The sequence below is a fragment of the Protopterus annectens genome, chromosome 2.part0, assembly GCF_019279795.1.
Source record: "Protopterus annectens isolate FY-2018-M chromosome 2.part0, PAN1.0, whole genome shotgun sequence".
Classification (NCBI taxonomy): Eukaryota; Metazoa; Chordata; order Ceratodontiformes; family Protopteridae; genus Protopterus; species Protopterus annectens.
The window spans coordinates 1720423434-1720447881 of record NC_056728.1 but is presented as its reverse complement, the minus strand read 5'-3'; the positions used below and the strand labels follow the sequence as shown (position 1 = coordinate 1720447881).

At 43.8% G+C, this 24448-nt stretch overlaps 1 protein-coding gene across 1 annotated transcript in view; it reads left to right on the top strand.

Moving 5' to 3' along the window:
- ZBTB40 (zinc finger and BTB domain containing 40) overlaps window positions 1-24448 on the top strand; it is a 919023-nt gene that overhangs the window by 193325 nt on the left and 701250 nt on the right. The window contains exon 4 of the mRNA XM_044060434.1: window positions 4593-4785. Coding sequence (XP_043916369.1) covers window positions 4593-4785 — 193 coding nt within the window. The remainder of the gene's footprint in view (window positions 1-4592; window positions 4786-24448) is intronic.

Below are 24448 nucleotides of genomic sequence, written 5' to 3'. Positions count from 1 at the left end.
GATCACTGAATTACTTATGCCATTTTACCAGGCTTCAGAGGGATCTCCTAAAAGAGCTTGGAGATACCCTCCAGGATCCATCAGCTGAAGGGGTTCAAGCTAAAGTAACTTCTCAGCTGGCGACCCTTAATTCAGTGGTTAACTCCTCCATGAGGCTCATTTCCTATGCAGCCGATGGTGCAAGTAGAACCGCAGGCACAGGCGTGGCCCTTAGGAGACATGCATGGATGCGGCTGTGTAATTTTGTGGAGCCCTTCAGAGCGTCATTCAACAACACCCCCTTTGACGGTTCATTTCTCTTTGGACCACAGGTGAAGGACACTCTAACTAGGTGTGAACAGGAAGGCAAGACTCTCTCTGACGTGGGAGTCCATTTTTCCACTCCTTTCAGACCATATCCCAAAGGTCAGAAGAGTGGAAAAATGTGGTTTCGGAAATCCCAGGGAGCCTCGCCTGATACACGTAGTGAGTTTTCTTCCAGGGGCAGAGGAGGAAATAACAACAACAGACGCCGCCCTCGAGGCAGAGGGGGTCCGCAGAACCAGGGCAGCAGAGAATCTTTCTCTGACAAGCCCTTCCAGCATCCCTGAAGGGTTTCCCGACTGCCCGCCTCTGGAGGCAGTTGGGGAAGACTTCACTGTACCCAAAAGCCTGGCAAGACATTACGCGAGACAAATGGATACACTCAATCATATCCGGAGGCTATGTAATTCCCTTCTTCCAATCTCCCCTATCGTCAAGCAAATCCCCCCCAGATGTTCCACCCAGTCTGAGGGCCCAAGCAGTCATAGAAATTTCAAGACTGCTAGAAAAAAAGAGTCATCAGGAAGTCCCGGCAGACCAACTCGGATCTGGAACTTACTCAAGGTTCTTTTTGGTACCAAAAAAGACAGGGGACTGAAGACCAGTTTTGGATCTCAGCAGACTAAACAAGTCTGTTCAAAGAACAAAGTTTTAGATGGTCATGCTTCAGTCCATTCTACCCTTTTTGGGTCAGGACAATTGGATGTGCTCAATAGATCTCCAGGATGCGTACTATCACATCAAGATGGACAGGCGCTGCAGGAGATTCCTTCGCTTTCGGCTGGGAGCCAGTCATTATCAGTTCAGAGCTCTGCCCTTTGGTCTCACCACAGCCCCCAGGGTTCACCAAATGTATGGCAGTGGTCACGGCTCACCTGAGACATCAAAGATTCCAGGTGTTTCCTTATCTAGACGGCTGGCTCCTTACTGCTACTACCAGGCATCAACTTCTTCAAGCCAGGGACTATACAATCGCAATCTGTGCCCAGTTAGGCATTACCATAAATTTCGAAAAATCTGCCTTGTTGCCCTGTCAATCTGTTACCTATATAGGAGCAGATCTAGATACAAAAAGTATGTCCGCAAGACTACCGCCGGACAGGGTGGCCACGATTCGGCAGCAAGTTCATATCTTCATGCAATGCAAAAAGGTACAAGTCCGGTTGGTCCTTCAAACTCTGGGTTCTATGGCAGCGGCAATTCTTCTGATACCTCTAGCCCGTTTTCACATGAGAATCCTTCAGTGGCTTCTCTTCACACAGTGGTCCTTTCAACAGCTCCCCATGTCTCACATGATTATGATTACAGAAACTTGTAAAAGACACCTTTCCTGGTGGATGGTCTCCCCGCTGGTGTCTCAGGGCAGACCATTCAGGCAACCCCCTCCGGTTGCCACAGTGACCATGGATGCCTCACTGATGGGGTGGGGGGCATTATCAGGGCAGGACAGTCCAAGGCACATGGCAACCTCACGAGTACCATCTGCATATAAATGTCTTGGAGATGAGAGCTTTGCTACTAGCATTGCAAGCACTTCAGGACTCCCTCCCTCCTGGGACCATTGCAATTCAGATGGACAACACGTCAGTAGTGTGGTACATCAACAAGCAGGGCGGAACCAGGTCCTACCCCCTATGTCGAGAAGCACTCAGACTGTGGCAGTGGGCGATTTCCTCCCAACAATTTCTGATTGCAATGCACATCCCTGGGAAGTCCAATGTCATAGCAGACAGGCTCAGCAGAGCTATTCTCATGCCTCACGAGTGGTCTCTGACTCAGGTAGTTGCGGATCTGATCTTCCGCAAATGGGGACAGCCTTGCTGCGATCTGTTTGCAACCCCCTTCAGCACCAAATGCAGCAACTATTTCTCCCTTCTGTTGCTTCCCGGTCACCCTTCCAGAGATGCTCTAGTCCACGATTGGCCTTAGGGACTTCTTTATGCCTTCCTGCCTTTTCCTCTTATACCCAAACTCATACAGAAAGCAATATTGTTGGGTTGCAAAATGATCCTCATTGCTCCTTACTGGCCTCGACAGATTTGGTTTCTGTTCCTGCACCATTACCTCCTCGAGCAGCCCTGGACCCTGGATCCTATTCCAGACCTGCTGATTCATAATTCAGGAGAACTGCATCGATCCCTCCAGACACTACAGCTCACAGCTTGGTTGATCCATTTACAACCCTAGCCAGGCTTCCCAGCATTTCTCCGGCTGTGCGTGAAATTATTGCATCCTCTCACAAATCAGCTACTAGGAAGACGTATGCTAGCAAATGGAAATGTTTCTCTTATTGGGCAGAGGCTAGGAACATAGATCCCTTTTCAGCCCCAGTTCACGAGATCTTGGAATTCCTAACTGAGCTTTTTCACTCTGGGTCCGCTTCTGCCACAATCAGGGTTCACCTAGCGGCCATATCTAACTGTCATGTTGGTTTTTCTAATCTAAATATCATGTTTCATAAGCTGTGTAAAGCCTTTCTCAGAGGGACTACTCTCCTTAGGCCCCTAGTGAGAGATCCCCCTCCTCCTTGGGACCTTAATTTGGTACTAACCTCCTTGATTATGCCCCCTTTTGAACCGGCAGCTTCCTGCTCCCTTAAGTTTCTATCTTGGAAAACTCTCTTTCTAGTAGCTATTACCTCAGCCAGACGTGTATCGGAACTTCAAGCACTAAGCGTTCGTTCTCCGTACTTAGTCTTTCACAAGGATAGGGTAGCGCTGAGAACTAATCCATCCTTCCTTCCTAAAGTGTGCTCAGAAACTAATCTAAACCAATCCATAGACCTTCCAGTATTCTTCCCTAACTACACCAACAAGGCAGTTACACATTTTGGATGTTCATAGACAACTGCGTTTTTACCTGCATAGAACGAAGGATATAAGGAAGTCGGACCAACTCTTCCTTTCCTATGCTATGGGCAAACAAAATCTCCCAGTTTCCAAAGTGACCCTTTCCAAGTGGTTGTCTCACATTATCACATTTATTTATCAACTAAGAAACAAAGAATTGTCTTCCAAATCAAAAGGCCATTCTACTAGGGCTTTGGCCACTTCTGTAGCCTTCCAGTCTAGGTTGCCCATGGACTCTATTTGTGCCGCGGCCACATGGGCAAATCCTCATATGTTTATTTCTCATTACAAGTTAGACATGGCCTCCAGGAATAGAGCGAACTTTGGTTCCACTGTTCTGAATAGTCTGTTCCAATGAGCCACCCAGGATCATAGGTGCTAGGGACGCTGTCCCAACAAGCAAGAAACGAAGGCGAGATAGACAACTTAACATAAAGAAGTTATGTACCTACCATAACGTTCCATGTTAGTTGTCTTCATCTCGCCTTCTTTCTTGCATCCCCCCCTCCATCCCCCTGTCCTATTGGACCGAGAGGAGTTTAAGCTTCACCAGCTGAGTATTTTCTGGTTTGTTTCCTCTACTGACTTAGAGAGTATAACAGATATGCCCAACCTGTTAGTTTGGTCAGATTATTCTTGCTATGTCTTGGGTTAGCTATTACAAACGAGATCTGGGTAGCTAGCGCTAGGCATCATGGGATAAGGGGTAGCCTCGAGCCAGTAAACAGCTCTCGAGCTATAAAAGATGGCCGAGTCGGAGCCGAGGGTCGGCTCCGATCCCAACAAGCAAGAAAGAAGGCGAGATGAAGACAACTAACATGGAACGTTATGTAGGTACATAACTTCTTTTTCTGAGTTAATGTGCATACTGGGTGCTAAAAGTATATATATTTTCATATTTGTATAAGGTAACTGAGAAATGATGAGATTGGAGTTCAGGTGATTTTTATGATAAAAAATGGATAAAGTAGTATTTGCAAGTATGGTAACATTTGTAAGGACACGTTCTTAGTTTGTAGTAAAGGGAACAAAATTAGGGCATTTGGGTGATTTTCAAACAGTTGTCTAAACATTAGTGACTGAACCATGTCGCGGCAGATATGTGTTATGAATTTGTTTCTCGGTTATGCATGGTACTGGATATCATGACAGAAAAATTGAAAAAGGCCTGTACTTTTAAAATGGAATAGAATACAATTATTAACACTATTGTAAAACATATGTAATATCTGTATGATCATATTTCATGACTGAGTATATAAATGATTTTATTTCACTTTAACTTGAATGCATCATATATATTTGTATTTATTCAACCCTGAGATGTTACACTCGATTATGACTTTTATGACTGGAATATAATTAGTGGTGATTAAAAAAAATGGAATAAATTGCAATGTGCCAGCTAACTTTATTTAACCGTATTAATTTCTTTTGTAGGCTATTTTTGAATGCTGTGAAGGAGGAGATGAGCAAAAGTTTGAGAGGTTGTTGGAGAGAGCCAGAAGTGGCAAGAGTCTTACAGCTAGCACACTTCTAAGCTTGCTAGATGTATGCCAAGGCACAAATGCCAAAATAAGTGCTATACTGGACAAACAAAATACATCTGAATTAGAGGAGACAGGCATGGCAGGTATGTTATTTTTCTTGCATACATGCTATTCACTGAAGGACTTGCAGGTTGATTATAGGCAAAAGGTCATAGTTTCATAGGGAAGATAGGGAAGAAAATTGACCATTCCAGACAGCACTGTCCTTCCATAATGAAATAACAATCTACTCTGAGGTGTGCTGGCAGGATGTACCATATAGATAGAATCTGGTACTCTGTCATTAAATATAGGTATAGTTGCAAGCTGAGACATATGTCACGTGATTAGTAGTGCCTAGAATATGGCTATATATGTTTTTGAGTCTGAATGCCTATTTTGGAATTTCACCTCTTAACTGAGGTCCACCCTGACTACACATGGTTTTAGGCATGCAAGAAGCTTCATGGTATCAGTATAATATTCTTTTGTGACAGCTTGTACCACCTCTCTGCTCACGTTACACTGAAGCCTTAGAGTGGATTAGAGAACTGTTTCATTTATTCACCATAAAGTGTTTTACTGTTAATGGCTGACTGCTATACATTGTTTTCATTTCTTTTTACATTTTGAAGGAAAATCTCACTAACAACTTTTGAGTTTAATTTTTGTGCCACAATTGGCATTACGTTTGCAGTATAAAAATGTACATATAACCTTTCAAATTTTTTCCATTTTTAAAAAGTTATCAAAGTTTTTTTTTTATTATTATTATTTGCTGAAAGAATTCCTGTAGCATAAGGAATTACAAGTGCATAAAATAAAAGCTGAAAATGAATCAGTTGATGAAAGTATGACTAAAGTTGATAAATAAAACAGAAATGAAACCACTCATGGCAATCCAAGATGACACCCAGAAACAAATGCACAGTAATTCATTTGCATGATCTAAGCATCGCTGTAAAGATGAGAAAAAAGCACTGTGAAGCTTGTAACCAGACTTTAGAATATGGGGAGGTTTAATAATTTTTCAAAAATGTGCAAAGAAATAAAGTAACTGTATAAGATTTGCATTCAGTTGGAGATAATGAAAGAATAACTGCTGATTGTGGATCTATATTACAATCAAAGTTCCGTAACTTTGACCGACATATGTTCGAACACATATGTCTGAAGTTACAGAACTTCGACTAGCAATAAAAAGAAAAACAACAGGAAAAAGAAAGTAAAAGGGTATATGCAGGGGGGGCAAGCCTCCCTGCACCTCCCACATGGGGGCTTGCCCCCCATAACCCCCCGCTCTTTAAATATACCAACTGTGAGGTCATGCTATAGTGCAGTAAAGGAAAAATGTCCTTTACTGCACTGTAGCGCGACCTCAGAGTTGGTATATTTAAAGAGCGGGGGGTGTGGGGTATGCAGGGTGGCTTGCTCTAGGTTGGTCAGAAAAATTATGGAGAAGGAATGGTTAAATTTCTCTAAAATATCTGACCTAACCAACATTTTTTCTGACACTTTGAAGTTTGTATATAAAAAAGGTAGAACAATAAAAAATCATCTTGAGACGGGTCATATGGACCCGAAATTTATCAGGTCAGATAATAAAAATCAAAGCAAAAAAGGTTTATTTAAATGTGGGGCGTGTAAATATTGTAAATACTTACTAGTAGGGGAGAGTTATTATTTGAAACGTAGGAATAGAAGATTGTGTTTAAACTCATTTGTTAATTGTAATGCCTGTGGTATTATCTATTTAGCGTTATGCATGTTCTGTGGGTCATTCTATATAGGCAAGAGTGAAAGAAAATTGAAACAACGTATTTATGAACATCTGTATGAGATTAGAACAGCTAGAGAAAGTAATGCTTTGTACAAACACTCTTGCCTATGTACAAAATCAAATTTTCAATTTTTTGTACTTGAAGTGGTCAATACTGATGCCAGAGGTGGTATGTGGGAGACCAGGGTGGAGTTCAGGGAACTTTATTGGCAGGTTGTATTGGACTCAAACAGGTTACCTGGTCTAAATGAAATGGTTTCCCTGGCACCTGTATTGAAAATGAGGGCAGCTAAACTTTAAAATTCAAATTTTTAAAAAAATAAATAGCAAAATTACAGAATATATGATTTAGAAGTATTTTATAGACCTGTACAATTTGTAAAACTTGTTTTATGCAGCAAAAAATCTATAAGTGAATTTTGTTTACTATTTTACTGTGTTTTTAAATGATTTTTTACTGTTGGTTTTAAATTGTTTGATTGGTGTGATTATCTCATCAGTACTAATTGTGATCAATATATAAAGTAATGGAACTGGATGTTCTGTGTTTATTCTGATGAAGTTGGCGACGAAAACGGATCTACAAATAAAGCGTTTATATTGGTTTATCTGCATTTGCTTTTGCCTGTGAGCTTGCTTATATACCAGCCCGTCATTGACTGTTATATTACAAAGGATTTTGAGAACTTATTGGTGTTTGCCTTGGTCCGTTGGTGTTCTTTATCTGGTTTATTTGTTTTGTTGGACACCTTCCTGTGTCGGTTTAAAAGTAAATAATTGCATTTCTTGTGGAAAGCAAATACCTCATAAAGATTTTCATTTGTACTGCATTCCTTGCCTAGGCCCTGACTACGACATATCTCGCTGTTGGTTTTGTGCCTTATTTAAACCACAAACTATCCGTCGTCGGTATATTTTCACTTCTAAATATTTTGGTGCTCGGTTCAATTATCCAGATATGTCTTCGGTAAGCCATCTGACTACCGACATTCCGAAAAAATGCAAAGATAAAGACAGAGACAGGCTGCCTAGGTCCAAAGCTGCTGACGATGCTTCTCCTAAGCCAGTCAACAGTTTGCCGGCTTCTCCTAAGCCAGTCGCCAGTTCGCCGGTACTCAGTGAGGCACTTTCATAGCCCCTGATACCCGCTACTTCAGATTTGCAGGCCTCTATTGAGACCCATTCGGAGTCCGGTATGCCGCGAGATGCTTCAATTGTAGAACCTGCGGATGACTCTACCTTGGATGCGTCTGGAGCCACTGTGCAGGCACCGGCTTCTGAGGGTGTATTCAGGCCTACTGACTTGCATATTAAACCAATGCCATCTTTTTCTTCAAGGCCTAAAACTCGAACCATGCCTAGAAAACTGACACCCAGACTGCATGGTCAGGCCTCTATGCCTAAAAAACAAATGATAAGAATGGCTGAAGACCTTATTACTTTAATCAGGGGAAGCCAACCTTCCCCCTCTAAGAGACCTAGGACAGAGTTTGCTTATGATACTTCTGATCAGGATTCTGAAATTTCTGCTTCCTCTGATGACCAGGCTTTACCTTTATCTACCTATGAGGATTTTGATGCTGAGGACTCTATTCCCTCTGCTTCCCCTCTGGAGGATTTAGCTTTTGGTGAAACCTTGTATACTTTTAGGGAGCATTTTCGTTGGGAAAGTCAGGATTTCTCTGATTCTAAAAAGAGGCTTAGGGATTTCTTACTCCTGCCCCAGCACAGGCCTTTAGCTATCCCTCCTGTACTAGACATTGTTGATGATGCTTTTTCGGAATCTAGTTTGGCCCCTGACTCTTTACCTCCTGCTCCCAGAAAACCTGATAGATATTACAGGGTTCCTGACTCTCACAAGTTCCATTTCAAAAATCCTGCAGAAGATCCTGAGACCATTTCACAGGGTCCCAAGGGCATCAAAGCTACTGCTGCCAGAAATCCTACCCCCTCTGATAGAGACTCAAGGGCACTGGATAGATGGGGTAAGAAGGTGTACACTTCTGCAACTTTGGCCATTAGGGCCTTAAACTGTCAGTTTCATATTAAAGTATCAGCAGCATATTATTGGATTACTTAAACAGAAAATTATGTTGATTCCTGATTGTGCTAAAACTAAGGATTTATAGGATTTAATGCATTCTGCTGAACAAGTTGGAAAACATACTTTGCAATGTGGTTTTGATTCACTAGAGGCATCTTGCAGGGCTGCTGTCACTGGGTCTGTACTTAGAAGGCATGCTTGGCTTAAGGAGCAATCCTTGCCAGATCATGTTAAAGCTAAATTACTGGATGCTCCCTTAAATCAGGGCCGCTTGTTTGGCAATAAGGCAGAAGACGTTCTTAAAAAGATGGAGGAAAAAGCTAAATCTATGCAAACTATTAAAGATTTCTTACATGTACAACCTCCAAGACTTAGTAGGCATTGGCCTTCTAAGAATTGGTCCTTTCTTGCCTCTTCCAAGCCTTCTCAGTCCAAATCCAGATCCAGCAGAACACCCAGGCTTCAGTCCCAGGGTACGCACAAGACTAAGCAGTGGGGGCCCCCTCTTCCAAATCTGGGAGTAGTAAAACTCTCCCCTATGGTAAACTGTCTCAATGACTTAATTTTAAAACTTCCAAGCACTTCTCAAATGACTACCCACTTTGGGGGAAAGATTGCCCTACATGCAAAAAACTGGGAGCTCATTACCCAGGACAAATGGGTTTTAAACATAGTGTCCCAAGGATACAGATTTCACTTCCACACATTACCAACCCGAAACGGTTGGCCAGATCTACCCCCAAATCAACAGAGGCTCAAAAGCAAGTACTCTCTCTTTTAAGCATAAATGCTATTCACCAGAAGAGGAAAAAGGACAAGGTTTATACTCACGACTTTTCCTGGTACCCAGAAAAGACAATTCATGGCGTCCTATCCTGGACCTGTCTACTCTAAACACCTTTGTGGTGATTCCAAAATTCAAGATGCTGACTCTTCACCAGTTGCTTCCTATGCTAGGAAAAGATGCCTGGTTGGCAACACTCGATTTAAAGAAAGCATACCTGCACATCCCAATCAGGAAATCTTGCAGAAGATACCTTCGCTTCAAAGCAGGCTACATGCACTATCAGTTCTCTGCACTGCCCTTTGGCTTATCTACTGCGCCTAGGATATTTACAAAGTGCCTAGCTCCAGTCATTGCATTTTGCAGGCAAAGAAATATTCAAATATATCCATACCTGGACGATTGTCTAATTCAGGCAGAAAGCCAGGACATACTTTTGAATCATCTGGCCTTTGTACAAAGGGTGCTAACTTGTCTTGGGTACACCATAAATGAAAATAAATCGCACCTGGTACCCTGTCAATAAATTATATTCCTGGGAGCAAGCTTGAATACAACTTCCCAGATGGCTTTCCTCATGCCAGAGAAACAAATTCATTTGGCAACCTACTTCAAACTAGTAGCCACGAAAACCCTGCTATCTGCAAGGCAAATACTGCAAGCCTTCGGGTTCATGGCCTCCTGCATTCTTCTAATTCCATATGCAAGACTGCATATGAGGAAACTACAGTGGTATCTAAAAAGCCTATGGTGTCAACATTCTCAGGATGTAGAAGCAATGATTCCTATCATACCTTGCCTACGCCTAGAGTTTCTTTGGTGGGCAGAGGCTTGTCACCAAAACAAGGGACTACCATTCACTCTATCCCCTGCCGCCCAAACCCTAGCAACAGACACATCAGACTATGCATGGGGGGGGGGGCTCACCTGGCAGGGAGGTGCATTCAGGGCAAATGGAACCCAAGTCAAATGCAGCTGCATATCAATCAAAAAGAAATGTTAGCTGTACAGAATGCTGTGACAGCCTTCAAGGACCACATTCATCCAGGACAAAGACAGACAACACCACTGTTATGTGGTACATAAACAAGCAGGGGGGTACCCATTCTTACCCCCTCTGCAGACTAGCCATGGCATTGTGGAACACAGCCTTGAGCTACCAAGTGCATCTACAAGCTCAATTCCTGCCAGGAAAACTAAATACACTGGCAGACGGACTAAGCAGAAACCTCATGGACCCACATGAGTGGAAACTGGAACCAAAGATTTTCAACATGTTGGCAAACAAATGGGGTAACCCAGATATATACCTGCTTGCCTCCCCCCAGAACTACCAATTGGACAAATTTTGCGCAAGGACTCCCCACAAACAAGCTTGGAAAGTGGATGCTGTGTCCTTCAGCTGGAAAAACCTATCAGTTTATGCCTTTCCTCCTCTGCCTCTCCTCTCCAAAGTACTGCTAAAGATGAAACCGGACAAACCAAGGATGATATTGATTGCACCAGACTGGCCACGCCAACACTGGTACCCCCTCTTGCGCAGTGTGTCACTGTTGGCCCCATGGCACCTACCTCTGACCCCTACCCTGTTGTTTCAGCAGGAGAACCAGATTCTGCACCCTCAGCTTCAAACCCTGAACCTAGCAGCCTGGCTAATTACCAAATCTCTCCTTTACCATCCCTCAGTAAACCAGTGATGGATATCATTTTAGAGGCAAGGAGGGCTAGTACTAGAAAATCTTATGCTGAAAAATGGAAAAGATTCTGTGCCTGGAACCAATCTTAAGGGATGAGCACAGCAGCGCCCAACTTACCTCAGATTATACAATTCTTAACTGAGATGCTTCACAAGGGCCTTTCTTCTTCCTCCATCAAAATTCACGCCTCAGCCATTTCAGCTCATTATAACACAGAACCTCCCCTCTTCTCTCATCCACTGCTCAGGCAGTTTGTCAGTGGGGCCAAGAATTTAAGACCACCCAGGAGTGCACCAATTCCAGCCTGGGACCTTCACTTTGTATTGGAGAAACTCACTCTTCCTCCTTTCGAGTCAGCTGCTAGTGTGGATTTAAAATGCCTTTCTTGGAAAACAGCCCTCATTTTGGCAATCACTTCAGCAAGAAGGGTATCTGAATTACATGCCCTTATGGCAGTGGAGCCTTTCATCATCTTTCATGCGGACAGGGTGTCCCTCAGAACCAATCCCTCCTTCATGCCCAAGGTAGTATCCACTGTGGCTCTCAATCAGGCCTTTCATTTGCCAACCTTCTTTCCTAATCCACAGAACAAAGGGGAATGGATACTGCACTCCTTAGATGTGCACAGACAACTTAGATTTTACTTGGACAGGACTAAACCTCAAAGGAAATCTGAACAACTGCTGGTGGCATTTGCTGCAGGGGTAGAGGGGAAGGCTATTTCAAAGCAAATAATTTCTAAATGGATAGGCCATTGCATTCATTTCTGCTATAAGCGCCATGGAAAACCAATCCCACAGGGGATCAGACCCCATTCAACCAGGGCTGCATCTACCTCTACAGCCTTTCTCAGAGGTGTCCCTACCAGGGACATCCTAGAAGCTGCTACCTGGAGTTCTATACATACCTTCACCAAGCATTACCATTTGCCAATGTTCTCTAAATCCAGAGCTGGCTTTGCCACTGCAGTCTTGCAGGGGCTTATAGCTGGTCCTAATGCTATCTAAATTCCTCCTCCCATCCTTAGCTTTGGGAATCTACCCAAATGTGATGACTGCAGCAGTGAAACACGAAGAACCCCAGTTGTGTACACTTACCATAAATGTTGATGTTCGAGTGTATTCACTGTTGCAGTCCTGGTTACCCTCCCTCCAGCTCCCTGTCTTTTTTGGCTATACCTCTACTCTCCTTTACTATGCTTAAAAGCTTTTTGGTGTATTTGCCTTTTTATTGGAGGTATATCCTTGTATATATGTATATATATGTTTTACTGCTTCCCATTAAGGGGGCAACTGACATCTGAGGCAAGAAAAACTGATGTAATGGCGTCGGCTGCATGTTTTATACCTCTGATGACCTGACGTCATGGAAGAGGAGACAGCAACCAACGCAGGACCCAAGACTTTGTTAATCACGCCGACTGAGGGCTGCTGCAAGCAGATAACCCAAATGTGATGACTGCAACAGTGAATACACTCGAACATCTACATTTATTGTAAGTGTACACAACTGTACTTTCTTCCTTCCTTCCTCTGGTCATAAGAAGAACATTTCCAGAAGTTTTTTTCCCTTCAGCAAGCTACTATTTTGCCTCAGGTACAGAGAGGTGACTCTGCAATGACTATTTCTGGTTCTTCAGACTACTCATCAGTTTCCTCTAGTGTAGTTCCTTCAACCACCCTGGACCAGGTGGGTAAATAGGTCTTCAGCAGCTACTGGACTGTCCTTTGCGAGCATGGGAAACCCACTTTTGTCATTCTTAGAGGAAGGAGTGGGGAATGCTTCTCTGCCTTCCCAGACTGCCTGTTCCCCATGATGATTTCCCTGACAAGAGGTGGTATGCTTATATAGAGATTTCTGTTAAATAAAAGCAGGAAGTTAAACATTTACCTTCACCTGTCTCTGTTAATTTAGACAGGGATGATTTACTGGGCTTAGTTTAGTTTAGGGCTTACTTCAGACTCTTAATTCATCTCATTTTAGATTTAGTGGTAAAATAAAAAGGAATTATTCTTTCTCTGAAGCTTTCCACTGTGGTGAACAGGGAAATGATTGTGAGGGAACAACTTTTGTTTTTTCTCCTCAGGAAACTGATTTTGATTATGAAGAAAATATTTCTTCTGATTATCCCTTGGAAGATTTTTCTTTATCCTGAAACCATATTTAGGATGCACCACCTGTTTCATTTGTAACATAATAACACTCCATTTTTCTTAAAAAATATTATGATTTATTGCAACTGAAATTTCCTCAACCTACTCCTGTTCCTCCTGTTCTTCCATCTTTGGAGGATGTTTTTATTACAGCCTGCAACATGCCTAACAGCCTGTCTGCATACCCTAAGAAGGCAGATATTGTGTAGAACGTTCCCCCATCTTACAAGTTTTTATTTTCTAATTCCGTGTATGTTGCTGCAGGGGGAGCCCCTAGAAATCAGGACAGTCCAACAAGTCTAAATGACTGTCTACAATTCACCTTAGCAATCCTTTATGTTTTCCCCCAAATCTGGCTGTCTATTTCTCCTTCTCTTTGGCAACAGATAATCTCAGATGAATGGATTTCAAGATTGATCCATCAGAAGTACAGATGAAAGTGGGAGTCGCTTCCTATCTTTTCCCTCCTGTCATTCATTATCTGCTGATTCAGGAGGTAGTAAAACCTGTTCCTTATTGTCTGACAGGGAAAGGTGTTTGTTCAAGAATATTTCTGTTATAGGTTCATAGGTGTTTACTAGGCTAACGACCACAAGGGTCTTTTTAAGCCTAGCCCTGCATCCCAAATCTCTAACGAGTTCTGATACCCTTGATAAGTGTAAGCATGGGCCTGGGAGATGAACCATTTGCAGGTTACCTGTTTGCATCAGAGACATAGGTGTCAATCCAAGGATGAATTTCCGGTTTCCCATCCAGTTGTCCAAGCTGCCCTTGAATCCATATTTGGGAGCAGTACATATGTGCTCCCATTGTTTCTTTATGAATTGCTTATATGATCTCTCTTCCCAATCTTTTCTGACCTCCTCTGATGCATTCATATAGTTATTGTACAATATATTACATTCCCTACTAATTATCTCTTTTTTTCAACTAAAAACTCAGCCAAAACTGTTAGTATTTCCCTATCGCTTTCTCCATCAATCCCTGATATGAAAGGCAATCTGTAGTCTAGAGTCCAAATGTGTTCTTGGCCTCTTCCCATTCTAGTACATTTCCCCTCTCAAATTAGTTGTTCCCAATACGTTGGTTCCTTTCCTATTTTCCTCCAGTAAATTCCAGCCCTCTCTTGCCTATTCTCTGTACCCCTAATCGCAGTCATCCCAATTGGTAGAATCTCCTTTCTCTATTCCACTGTTGGCTTAGTTTTTAGTGTACCTTCTGTTACTTTATGAACATAATATTCTGTATGACTATTGCTATTTTTCTTAAGGAGCTGCATCCAAAATCCCATTCTTTCCTTATTTCTTGAACTAACCCTTGCTTCATCATCATCCCTTTCTACTTTGAATTGCAGCTTTCTGTTTGTGTTATTTATAACAGCCATAACTGTGTGGCACTAAAATGTCAATTCAAAGGAAGTAATCCTAAACCTTCTTATCCCAATTGACTCTTGCCCTCTTTCTATTCCAGATAAAATCTGTCAACTCTTTATTAATTACTATCCACAACTTCTCTTCTGGTTGATAAAAATATGCCTGACTGGTGTATAAAATTAAAGGGACTAAAATATGTTTACTGTACAGCTTCCAATTTCTCAGTTTTTTTGTTATCTTTTGTTTAGTCTTTACCCACATATCCTTAGCTGCCATAACAGAATCCCTTTTAAACCAAACTCCTAAGTACTTCATTTTATCATGTCCCCATAAACATGGATATTACTGAACCAATTCATGTGTGGGTATGCGGTTTACAGCTATAGGCTTCGTTTTATCTTCATTAATTGTATACCCCCCCCCCCAAAAAAAAAGCAGAACTGTCTCAGGGTATTCCACAGCATTGGGGTGTTCTTTTCTGGTTCTAACAGGTACAAAATAATAAGCCAACTTTTCTTGAACACCTTATTCCTTGAATTTCTGTGTCCCTTATTTTCTTTGCCAATGGTTCTAAATGTAATGCAAACAACAAAGGTAAAAGAGGACACCCTTGCCTGGTTCCTCATTTCAGACACATCTTGTCAGAGAGGACCCCTCCCACTTCGATTTTTGTCTCTGATACATCATATATCCTCCTAATTAACCTTATTATTGTATCAGGAAATGCAAATGCTTCCATTGTCATACTCATGAAATCCCTGCTTACTGTCGAATGCTTTTTCTGCATCAAAACCAACCACCAACAGTATTTTCTTACATTCTGCTTTCCTCTGGATCATCATTCTTCTATTAATGTTGTCAAAATTTTGCATCTGCTTCACAAAACCACACTGATCCATATCTATCTGTTTTGGCAACATCTTTGCTATTTATTAGCCATTATACACATAAACACTTTATAATCACGGTTTAGAATTGAAATGAACCTTTGTGAAGCTGGATCTGATGGAGCATTACCATCTTTCGGTATTACAGCCACCACATCCTTTTCCCAGGATGTTGGTGCTTCCCCTCCTTTTAAATACTCCACTTTCATTTTATCCCGCCCACTAGCTATAACTTCTAGAGTACTTTTTATATTCCCTAATAACTCCCAAATAATTTCAATTACCAATTCCTTAAATTCCTCTCTTTTTAACAGGTACATGGGGAAGCACCAGTGTCTCATCTTTACTTTATTAGTCTGCATTGTTATATTGATAATTATTGGAGCATAATCTGAAACAGGCATTGGATGAGGGTCAAGGTTAACAATTAAATGCACATGTTACTTTGAAATATAATTTCTGTCTACTCTAGCCCAGTTATTGTCCCTTGGGGAAAAATATGTAAATTCCCTACAAGTTCCTACTACTGAATTCACATCTTCCACACCAAATATTTTCATAATCTTCTTCAGAAATCTACCCTCTTTGTTTATATATTCCCTTCTAGGCACCCAGATACATCTTCATTGCTGAAAATCAAATTAGTCCCCACCAATAAGTAATATTCCCTGCTGAAAGCTGATTATTTCTCCCAAAATTGTTAAGCTCCATAACAGTTTTAGGTGGAATATAAATACATGCAAGTATAATCTTCATCCCTTGCCATTAGCCAGTTATTACCACACATCTAGGATTATTATCTTATTTCATCTTCTATCACTATTGGAGCTCCTCTAGAAATTAATATAAATACTTCTCTTTTTCTTTGTCCCTGAAATTCTGCTGAATATCCATCCTGTAATCATTTCTTTATCAAATTCACATGCTTAGTTCATTCTAAAATATGTGTCCTGTAGTACTGCTATTTGCACTCTGCATTTCTTAATATAATTAAATGTTCTTCTCTTTTTGCCTGAAATAATAGTAATAATTAATAATTATTAATTAGTAATAATCCAGACATTCACATATGCAAAAGTAGAGAAAACATATCAACTCTACATACATTATCATATGTGTACTTTTGTACCCAATCCCCCACCTCAACAATTTAAGATTACAGCCTATTAATTTAATTTAATGTGCGACCATTCGCATTACAATAATATGGAAAGTGTTCCCATTATGATAAGAAGTCATTACTACACGACAGCTTTTCAAAATGTATATTTCCAGCTTTTGTGATACATGCACCCACTAATGCTTGGACGGTTAATTCTTTATACAGTTTTTTTTTATCAACATTGGAACCTGTGTCACATTTTACAAGACTTTTTGTTTTAATGAAAACCCTCAAACAGAAATACAAACACACCGCCAGAATACCCAATAACTTGCGAACTTAATACAAACACACAAAACTATCTACATCTTCAAATACTGAAGTTTAATCCTCCAAAAAGGAACAAATGTCCCAAACAGACGGCTGTTAACACAGACCTAACTTAACCTAAAATTTTGGTCATTTGTGATAAGATATATGTTATTGCTTGTGTTTCTATTTATACTAACTGATGTCTGACCTATTTTTATCTTTATTCCCTCCCAGATGTGAACTTGCATGCTTTCAGAAAACATTAAGTTTTCGCCTTGAAGAAACTAGTGATCTGAAGTAGGAGATTCATTTGTCTGCAACCTGTGGGTTATGGATCCGATATCGGATCCGAACCGGCATGGTTTACCAGCTATGTATCCAAGCTCTCAGCTCCTCCCCTCACCCATAATGCCCTGCTCTACCCTCATGACCCCAGATCTCGTTTGCCGCCCATGGTGACCAGATTGTTTTTTCCAGCTCTCCAGCTAAGTGCTATATTTAGTGTTTAAAATACTTAAATTTAATTTTTTTTGGTTAATTTTGTGTGAAAGTGTAGGTTTCCTCTTGTATTATTACCTTTTTTTTTTAGAGTTTAAAACTTAAATTTATATCCCTCCCCTCGCTGGTAGCGTAGTGTGTGTTTGGGCCTGTGAGTGGTTTTTTTGTTACTTTTACTTTAGTTCTAGTAACTTTATTTGTTAGTTTGGGATGTCTGAGCAGCCCAAAGCTATTTTTTCTAAGTGCTCCGAGTGTGGCCATAAGCTTTCCCCAGCTGATGGCCACACTCGGTGTGTTAGATGCCTGGGGGTTGAACACCTCACATCTGGATGTTCCATTTGTGCAGGGTTCAACCCCAGGGCATTGAAGGAGCGGAGGTCCAAGCTTGTTTTGGCGGGTCTCTTGCCGGACTCGGCTCCGCCTCCGCTCCTCGGGGTAACGTTACCACGGTTATTCCCTCTCCGGCTCCCCTCCTCCTCCTGGGACTCAACCTCCCGTTTCTGGTTCGGAGGAGAGGGACGCTAGGAAAAGGACCGGAGGAGAAGCACCATAAGCGGCGGGCCGAGACCTCTGTTTCGCCCGCCAGCCAAGCGGCTTCTCCCGGCCCCTTGTCTGCTGGCTCTCCCCCTCCTCGGCTTCGGTCTCCAGTGTGTTTTTCATCGGGACCTGAGGAGGAGGAGACCCAATCTCCGTCGAGGCTATCGAGGAGGCACTCTAGGCCTACCTCGGTAGCCTCGTCGAGATCAACTTACAGCCTGTCGGACGCTGATCTGGACCGGATGATGAGAAGGTTCATCCAGGCCCAGATGCAGATGGGAGTGCTCTTGCCTCCCCCCCCCTCTGGGGGGGGAGCTCGACCCCCTTTTTCAAGCCAATTGCTCCTTCTCTGACCCGCTACCCGGGTTCGGAGCAGTTGGAGCCGAGCAGCTTCGGAGCCGGGGGTGGGTTGGCGCCGATAGTACTTGGTACTTCGGATCCGACCCTGCCCTCGAGTGCGTCGATTCCAACCTCTCAGAGCCTGGATCCGAGCCTCGGATCCGGGGGGATCAGTGCTCCTTCGGCGCCGTCTGTGTCGGAGCACACTGTCCCTTCGGATCCGAGCGCTTCGGCGCCGGCTCCGATCCACTCTTCGGATCCGAGGGGGAGCCAATTGTCGGATCCTTTGGTCGAGGTCAGCTCCCCTTCGGCTTTTGATGTAGTGGAGAGGGCCCTGTTGAGGGTCTCCGGACCCCCGGCACTTGTTTCGGCTCCGTCCCACGCTCCCTCTGCACTGGGTCAGGCTTCCACCATCCGGCCCTTGGGACAGCCTGCTTCTGTGCCCCAAGCTGTTTCCCTGGAACAGGTTGCTGCTTGCGAGGAGTCCTCTGACAGCCCCCCAGAGGATGTCCCTCGCAAGCATACGTGCAAAAGGAGGCACATTGACTCCCCCGAGTCTCTCACGGAAGACACGGATTTGGAGGAAGGGGAAGGCTCCCCACGGTCACCCCCCGAGGATGTCTCATTTGGAGACATCATGGAAATGCTCCGCATAAGGGGTGGTCTGCCCCAAGTCTTCCTCGGACGAGTCCGTGTTCTTGGAGGCATTTGAAGCGGGCCCGTCTACCTCTTGGGTGTCCCCTCCTGCCAACCCCCTGGTGGACCTCATTACCACCAGGGCGTGGAAGGAACCGGACACCGTGGAGCCAATCCCTAAGAGGCCCGACGGGATCCTCAGTCCACCGGCTGACCGTGCCCATTGGAGTAAGGGGCCTCCGGTAGATGCCATGTTGACGGCGGCGGCCACCAAGAGGGAACTTGCTCAGGAGAGTCCCTCAGTCCATCCCGAGCAAGGAGTCTCGGATGATGGACCGCTTGGGGAAGCGGATGTTTAGTTCAGCGACCTTCTCGGTAAGGGTGCTGAACTACCTGGCACACGTAATTAGGATGCAGCGCAATCTCATTAAGGAATACGCTGCATCTCCCCCAGAGTCCATGTCGGAGGAGGACAAAGTGCTGCACTCCTCCCGCATGGCCACTCTTAGATCAGTTACCAATACCTCTATGCGGCTACTCTCCCATGCTACGGAAGGCGCCGCTAGAGCCGCAGGGGCAGGTCTAGTCACTAGACGTCAGGCCTGGCTCCGTCATTGCGATTTCTCAGAGCCCTTCAAAGCGTCATTTGCGAACGCCCCCTTTGATGGTTCTGCCCTCTTTGGCAAAACCGTTCGCGACACTTTGACCCAGAGCGAGAAGGACGGGAAGACGCTGTCTGCCGTCGGAATCCGCTTCTCTGCACCCCAGAGGCCCTATTCTAGGAACCAAAATGGTCAGAAGAAGATGTGGTTCCGGAAGTCGCAGCAATCCCAGCCTGCTCCGGACAACCAGTCCTTCCGTGGCAGAGGAGGACAGGGAGGACGCCGCCCTAGAGGCAGAGGGGCTCCCAGGAACTTCGGGTCCAGAGAACCCTTCTCTGAACGGCCCGTGCAGCAACCCTGAGGGGTTGCCCGGCTGCTCCACTCTGGAGGCAGTCGGGGGACGTTTTTCGGGGCACCTAGCGGCATGGGAGTCCATAACATCAGACCGCTGGGTTCTCCAGATTATATCCAGAGGATACCACATCCCATTTCGTCACTTACCAAAATTGAAGTCCCTCCCAGACGTTCCACCCGGTCAACGGGAGGCCGCTTTGGCAGAAATTGGCCATCTGCTAAAGAAAAGAGCCATCCAGCCCGTTCCCCCAGACCAGTTCGGATCAGGGTTCTACTCCAGGTTCTTTTTAGTGCCAAAAAAGACGGGGGATCTAAGACCAATTTTAGACCTTTCTCTCTTGAACCTGGCAGTTCCCAAGGAGAAGTTCCGAATGGTCACTCTGCAATGTATTCTCCACCTTCTGGGAGAAAATCACTGGATGTGCTCCATAGACCTCAAGGAGGCGTACTACCACATTCTAATGGACAGGCGCTCCAGGAGGTTTCTCCGCTTCCGGCTGGGAGCCAGTCACTACCAGTTCCGGGTCCTTCCCTTTGGTCTCACCACAGCCCCCAGGGTGTTCACCAAAGTATTAGCAGTGGTAGAGGCCCACCTGAGGCTTCAGGGGGTGCAGGTCTTTCCCTACCTGGATGACTGGCTCCTTACCGCCCCAACAAGGCATCTACTACTATTGGCGCGAGACTCCTTTCTCCATCTTGCTCCCAGTCTGGGCATCACTATAAATACAAAGAAATCCAACCTAGCACCCACACAGCTCATAGATTTTATAGGGGCCAGGTTAGACACAAGGAGCTTGAGAGCCTTCCTCACTGCGGACAGAGTTCAAAATCTGCAGCTCCAGGTGCGGGCCATTCTCCACTCAAGTTCAGTTCCAGCGGAGTTGGTCCTGAGGGCTCTAGGGTCCATGGCGTCTGCTATAGCACTTCTTCCTCTCGCCAGGCTCAATATGCGCATCCTCCAGTGGACTCTCTTAGTACAGTGGTCGTACCTTGCTCTTCCTATGCATCATCCCATTGCGATCAGCAAAGCTTGCAAGCGGTCCCTCCTGTGGTGGCTTCACTCTCCAGATCTCCACGGAGGCCGCCCATTTTGTGCTTCTCCCCCTCTCGCCACGGTGACCACGGACGCCTCCCGCCTCAGGTGGGGGGGGGGCATTTTGCAGGCCGGACCGTCCAAGGCACGTGGAACGATTCAGAGACCTTACTGCATATCAACGTTCTAGAGATGAGAGCAGTGCTCTTAGCGTTGCTAGCACTTCAGGACTTTCTTCCCTTGGGAACAATTGCGATTCAATCGGACAACATGTCGGTTGTCTGGTATATCAACAAGCAAGGAGGAACCAGGTCTTACCCTCTTTGTCGAGAAGCCATGAGAGTTTGGGAATGGGCAATCTCCACCAACCGCTTTCTCATAGCAACGCACATTCCGGGTCGGTCCAACATCCTGGTGGACAAGCTCAGTCGCACCATTCTGACCCCTTACGAGTGGTCTCTCAATACTCAAGTAGCGGAACGCATATTCGCACGGTGGGGAACTCCTTCATGCGATCTTTTTGCCTCTCCCTCAAACACCAAGTGCGACAGTTTTTTCGCTCTGATACCTCCTCCAGGAGGTTCCCCAAGAGACGCTCTGGTGCATGCTTGGCCACCCGGTCTTCTGTATGCTTATCCCCCCTTGCCTCTGATGCTCCAAGTTCTTCAGAAAGCCTCTCGGGTGGGGTGCAGAATGATTCTCATTGCTCCGTTTTGGCCTCGACAGATCTGGTTCCCCTTCCTAAGGTCTCACTCGGTGAATCCCCCTTGGATTCTAGATCCCATTCCAGATCTGATATCTCATCCATCCCGCCTATCTCCTCCGAACCTGGACAACCTGAAGCTGACCGCTTGGCTGCTCCAGTTCCACTCTTGATCAGGACTCCCGGTATTTCGTCCCCTGTTAAGGCGATCCTGGTGGCAGCTCATAAACCTTCCACTAGGAAAGTCTACCGTAGCAAGTGGAAACGGTTTTCTTTGTGGGTGGAGCGGCAAGGCCTGAACCCCTTTACAGTTCCTCTCCCTTTAGTGCTTGATTTCTTAACCACTCTTTTTAACGATGGTGCCAGCAGTTCCACAGTCAACGTACAACTTGCGGCAATTTCACATTATCACATTGGTCATGACTCCAGTCCACTCATGTTGGCCAAGTTGTGTAAAATTTTCCTTAAAGGTACTTTCCTTCTCAGGCCCCCTGTAAAACAAGCGGTTCCTCCCTGGGACCTTTCCTTAGTTCTCCAGGCCTTGACCGCCCCCCCCTTCGAACCGACGGCTACGGTAGATCTCAAATTCTTGTTGTTCAAGACTGCCTTCTTAGTAGCCATTACTTCGGCCAAGAGAGTTTCAGAGCTCCAAGCATTATCAGCTAAACCTCCTTACTTGGTCTTTCATCCGGACAGTGTTTACCTCAGGACCAACCCGTCCTTTCTTCCTAAAGTAGCTTCTGAAGCAAACATTAGTCAATCCATTAACCTCCCTGTTTTCTTTCCTAAATATGAAAACAAAGGTGAATACAAGCTTCACTCCTTAGATGTTCACAGGCAACTTAGATTTTATCTAAACAGAACGGCTGGTCATAGGCAATCCGACCAGTTGTTCATTTCCTTTGCTAAATTTAATTTGGGCAAGCCAATTTCTAAAGTCTCTCTATCTCGCTGGATTTCACAATGTATCTTATTGGCTTATCAAGCTTCAGGAAGGCCCGCACCGGAGGGTGTACATGCCCATTCAACCCGGTCAGTCTTTACCTCGGCAGCCTTTAAGGCTAGGATTCCTCTAGATGATATTTGTGCAGCAGCCACGTGGGCTTCATCTCATACTTTTATTTCCCACTACAAGTTGGATCTTGCATCTAGGGGTAGAGCATCATTTGGCTCCGCGGTGCTCCGGAATATCCTTCCATGATGGCCGCCCAAGATTCAGGTAGCTGGGGACTCTGTCCCACAGGTTGCAGACAAATGAATCTCCTACTTCAGATTTAGAAGTTATGTACTCACCATAACGTTCCATCTGAGTAGGTGTATTCATTTGTCTGCAACCATCCCGCCCTCCTATCCCCCTGGCCTTTCAGTTTCCTGCATATGGTGTGTTACCCTTTTCAGGGTGTTCTTGCTGTTGGCAAACTCGATCTGAGGTCATGAGGGTAGTGCAGGGCATTATGGGTGAGGGGAGGAGCTGAGAGCTTGGATCCATAGCTGGTAAACCATGCCGGTTCGGATCCGATATCGGATCCATAACCCACAGGTTGCAGACAAATGAATACACCTACTCAGATGGAACGTTATGGTGAGTACATAACTTCTAATTCTGTTTTTTTTTATTGCTCTATTATTAACTTGTCTCCATGAAAATGTAAGAGAGAAAAAATGTGGTACTCGGACACAGGTGTCTAAAAACAAATGGAAACATTTATTGCTAAAGGAAAAAAATCAATATATTCAGTTTTCTCTTATTTACTTGTTTCCACGTAAAACTTATTATAAGATTAAGCCGAGTGGCTTAATCCAGATATTCACATATGTGAAAGTTAGAGAAAACATATCAACTCTACATATATTATGATATGCGTACTTTTGCACCCCATTCCCCACCACAACAAAAGATTACAGCCTATTAATTTAAACATGCCCTTGTCTAGTCTTTTTGCTCTTTTTGCATTAGAATGCCTACATTTCTTAATACTAGAAAAGAATAAAGAGAAAAAGGCATCTCTTTACTTTAGTATCTTTCTTATATACAAAAACAACTAAAAATATTTCACTATTTATATCATGAAACGTTTCATAAAAATAATGTTAAAAACAGAAATTGTTTATTTAGTTACCTTCTTCCTTCCTCTTTCCCCTCCCCTCAGTGTCCTTCCAAACATTAATGACATGAAGTGAGGCAAATCCCTTTCAGTTCCCAACAAGTTTAACAAAGTCAACAAAAGTCCATTCTTTCTACTTTTTCTTGTACAGCCATATTCCACAAATGTGATTGATGCTTTGCAGTCTCACATTTATTCACTAATTTCCATTTGTTGCTCTTCTTCCTGTTCATCCCCATCTCCCAGCCCCAGATTCCATTTCAATTGCAATGCACTCCGGAGTCTTCTAGTTAAAATCTATGCTTTTCTCTATCTCTCAAGCATTTTTCTTTGGAACAGTGGAAAAGATTTCAATGGCAAAATATCTGTGTCTGGTTTATTATGAGAAGAATGAAAAACAGAGCCCCCTTCTTCTTGATGACTCACTTTTTGTTGGACAAACTTTTGTATTTCCTTCTTAGCCTGTTCTGTATCAAAAAATGGCTTTACTCCTCCAAGAAAATATATTCTGAAAGCAGATTGATACATCATCTTGTATATCATACCTGCCTCTCGACATTCCGTGATTGGTGTAATAAATTTGTTTATCTTTTGCTTAGTGAACAGTGAATAATAATTTCCACAAACACTCAACAAAAAATAGGAATATCCAGCTAAAAATCTAGACATCTAATAAGCATAAAATTTGAATACCAAATAACACATAACTCTTCCCACTTCCAGTAGGAATGTGCTATTTAGTATTTACATTTTCACATACTTAAAAACCAGAGAGTGACAACAATTATGAAAAAAAAATAAAAGCACATTATTGAAGAGACAACATAA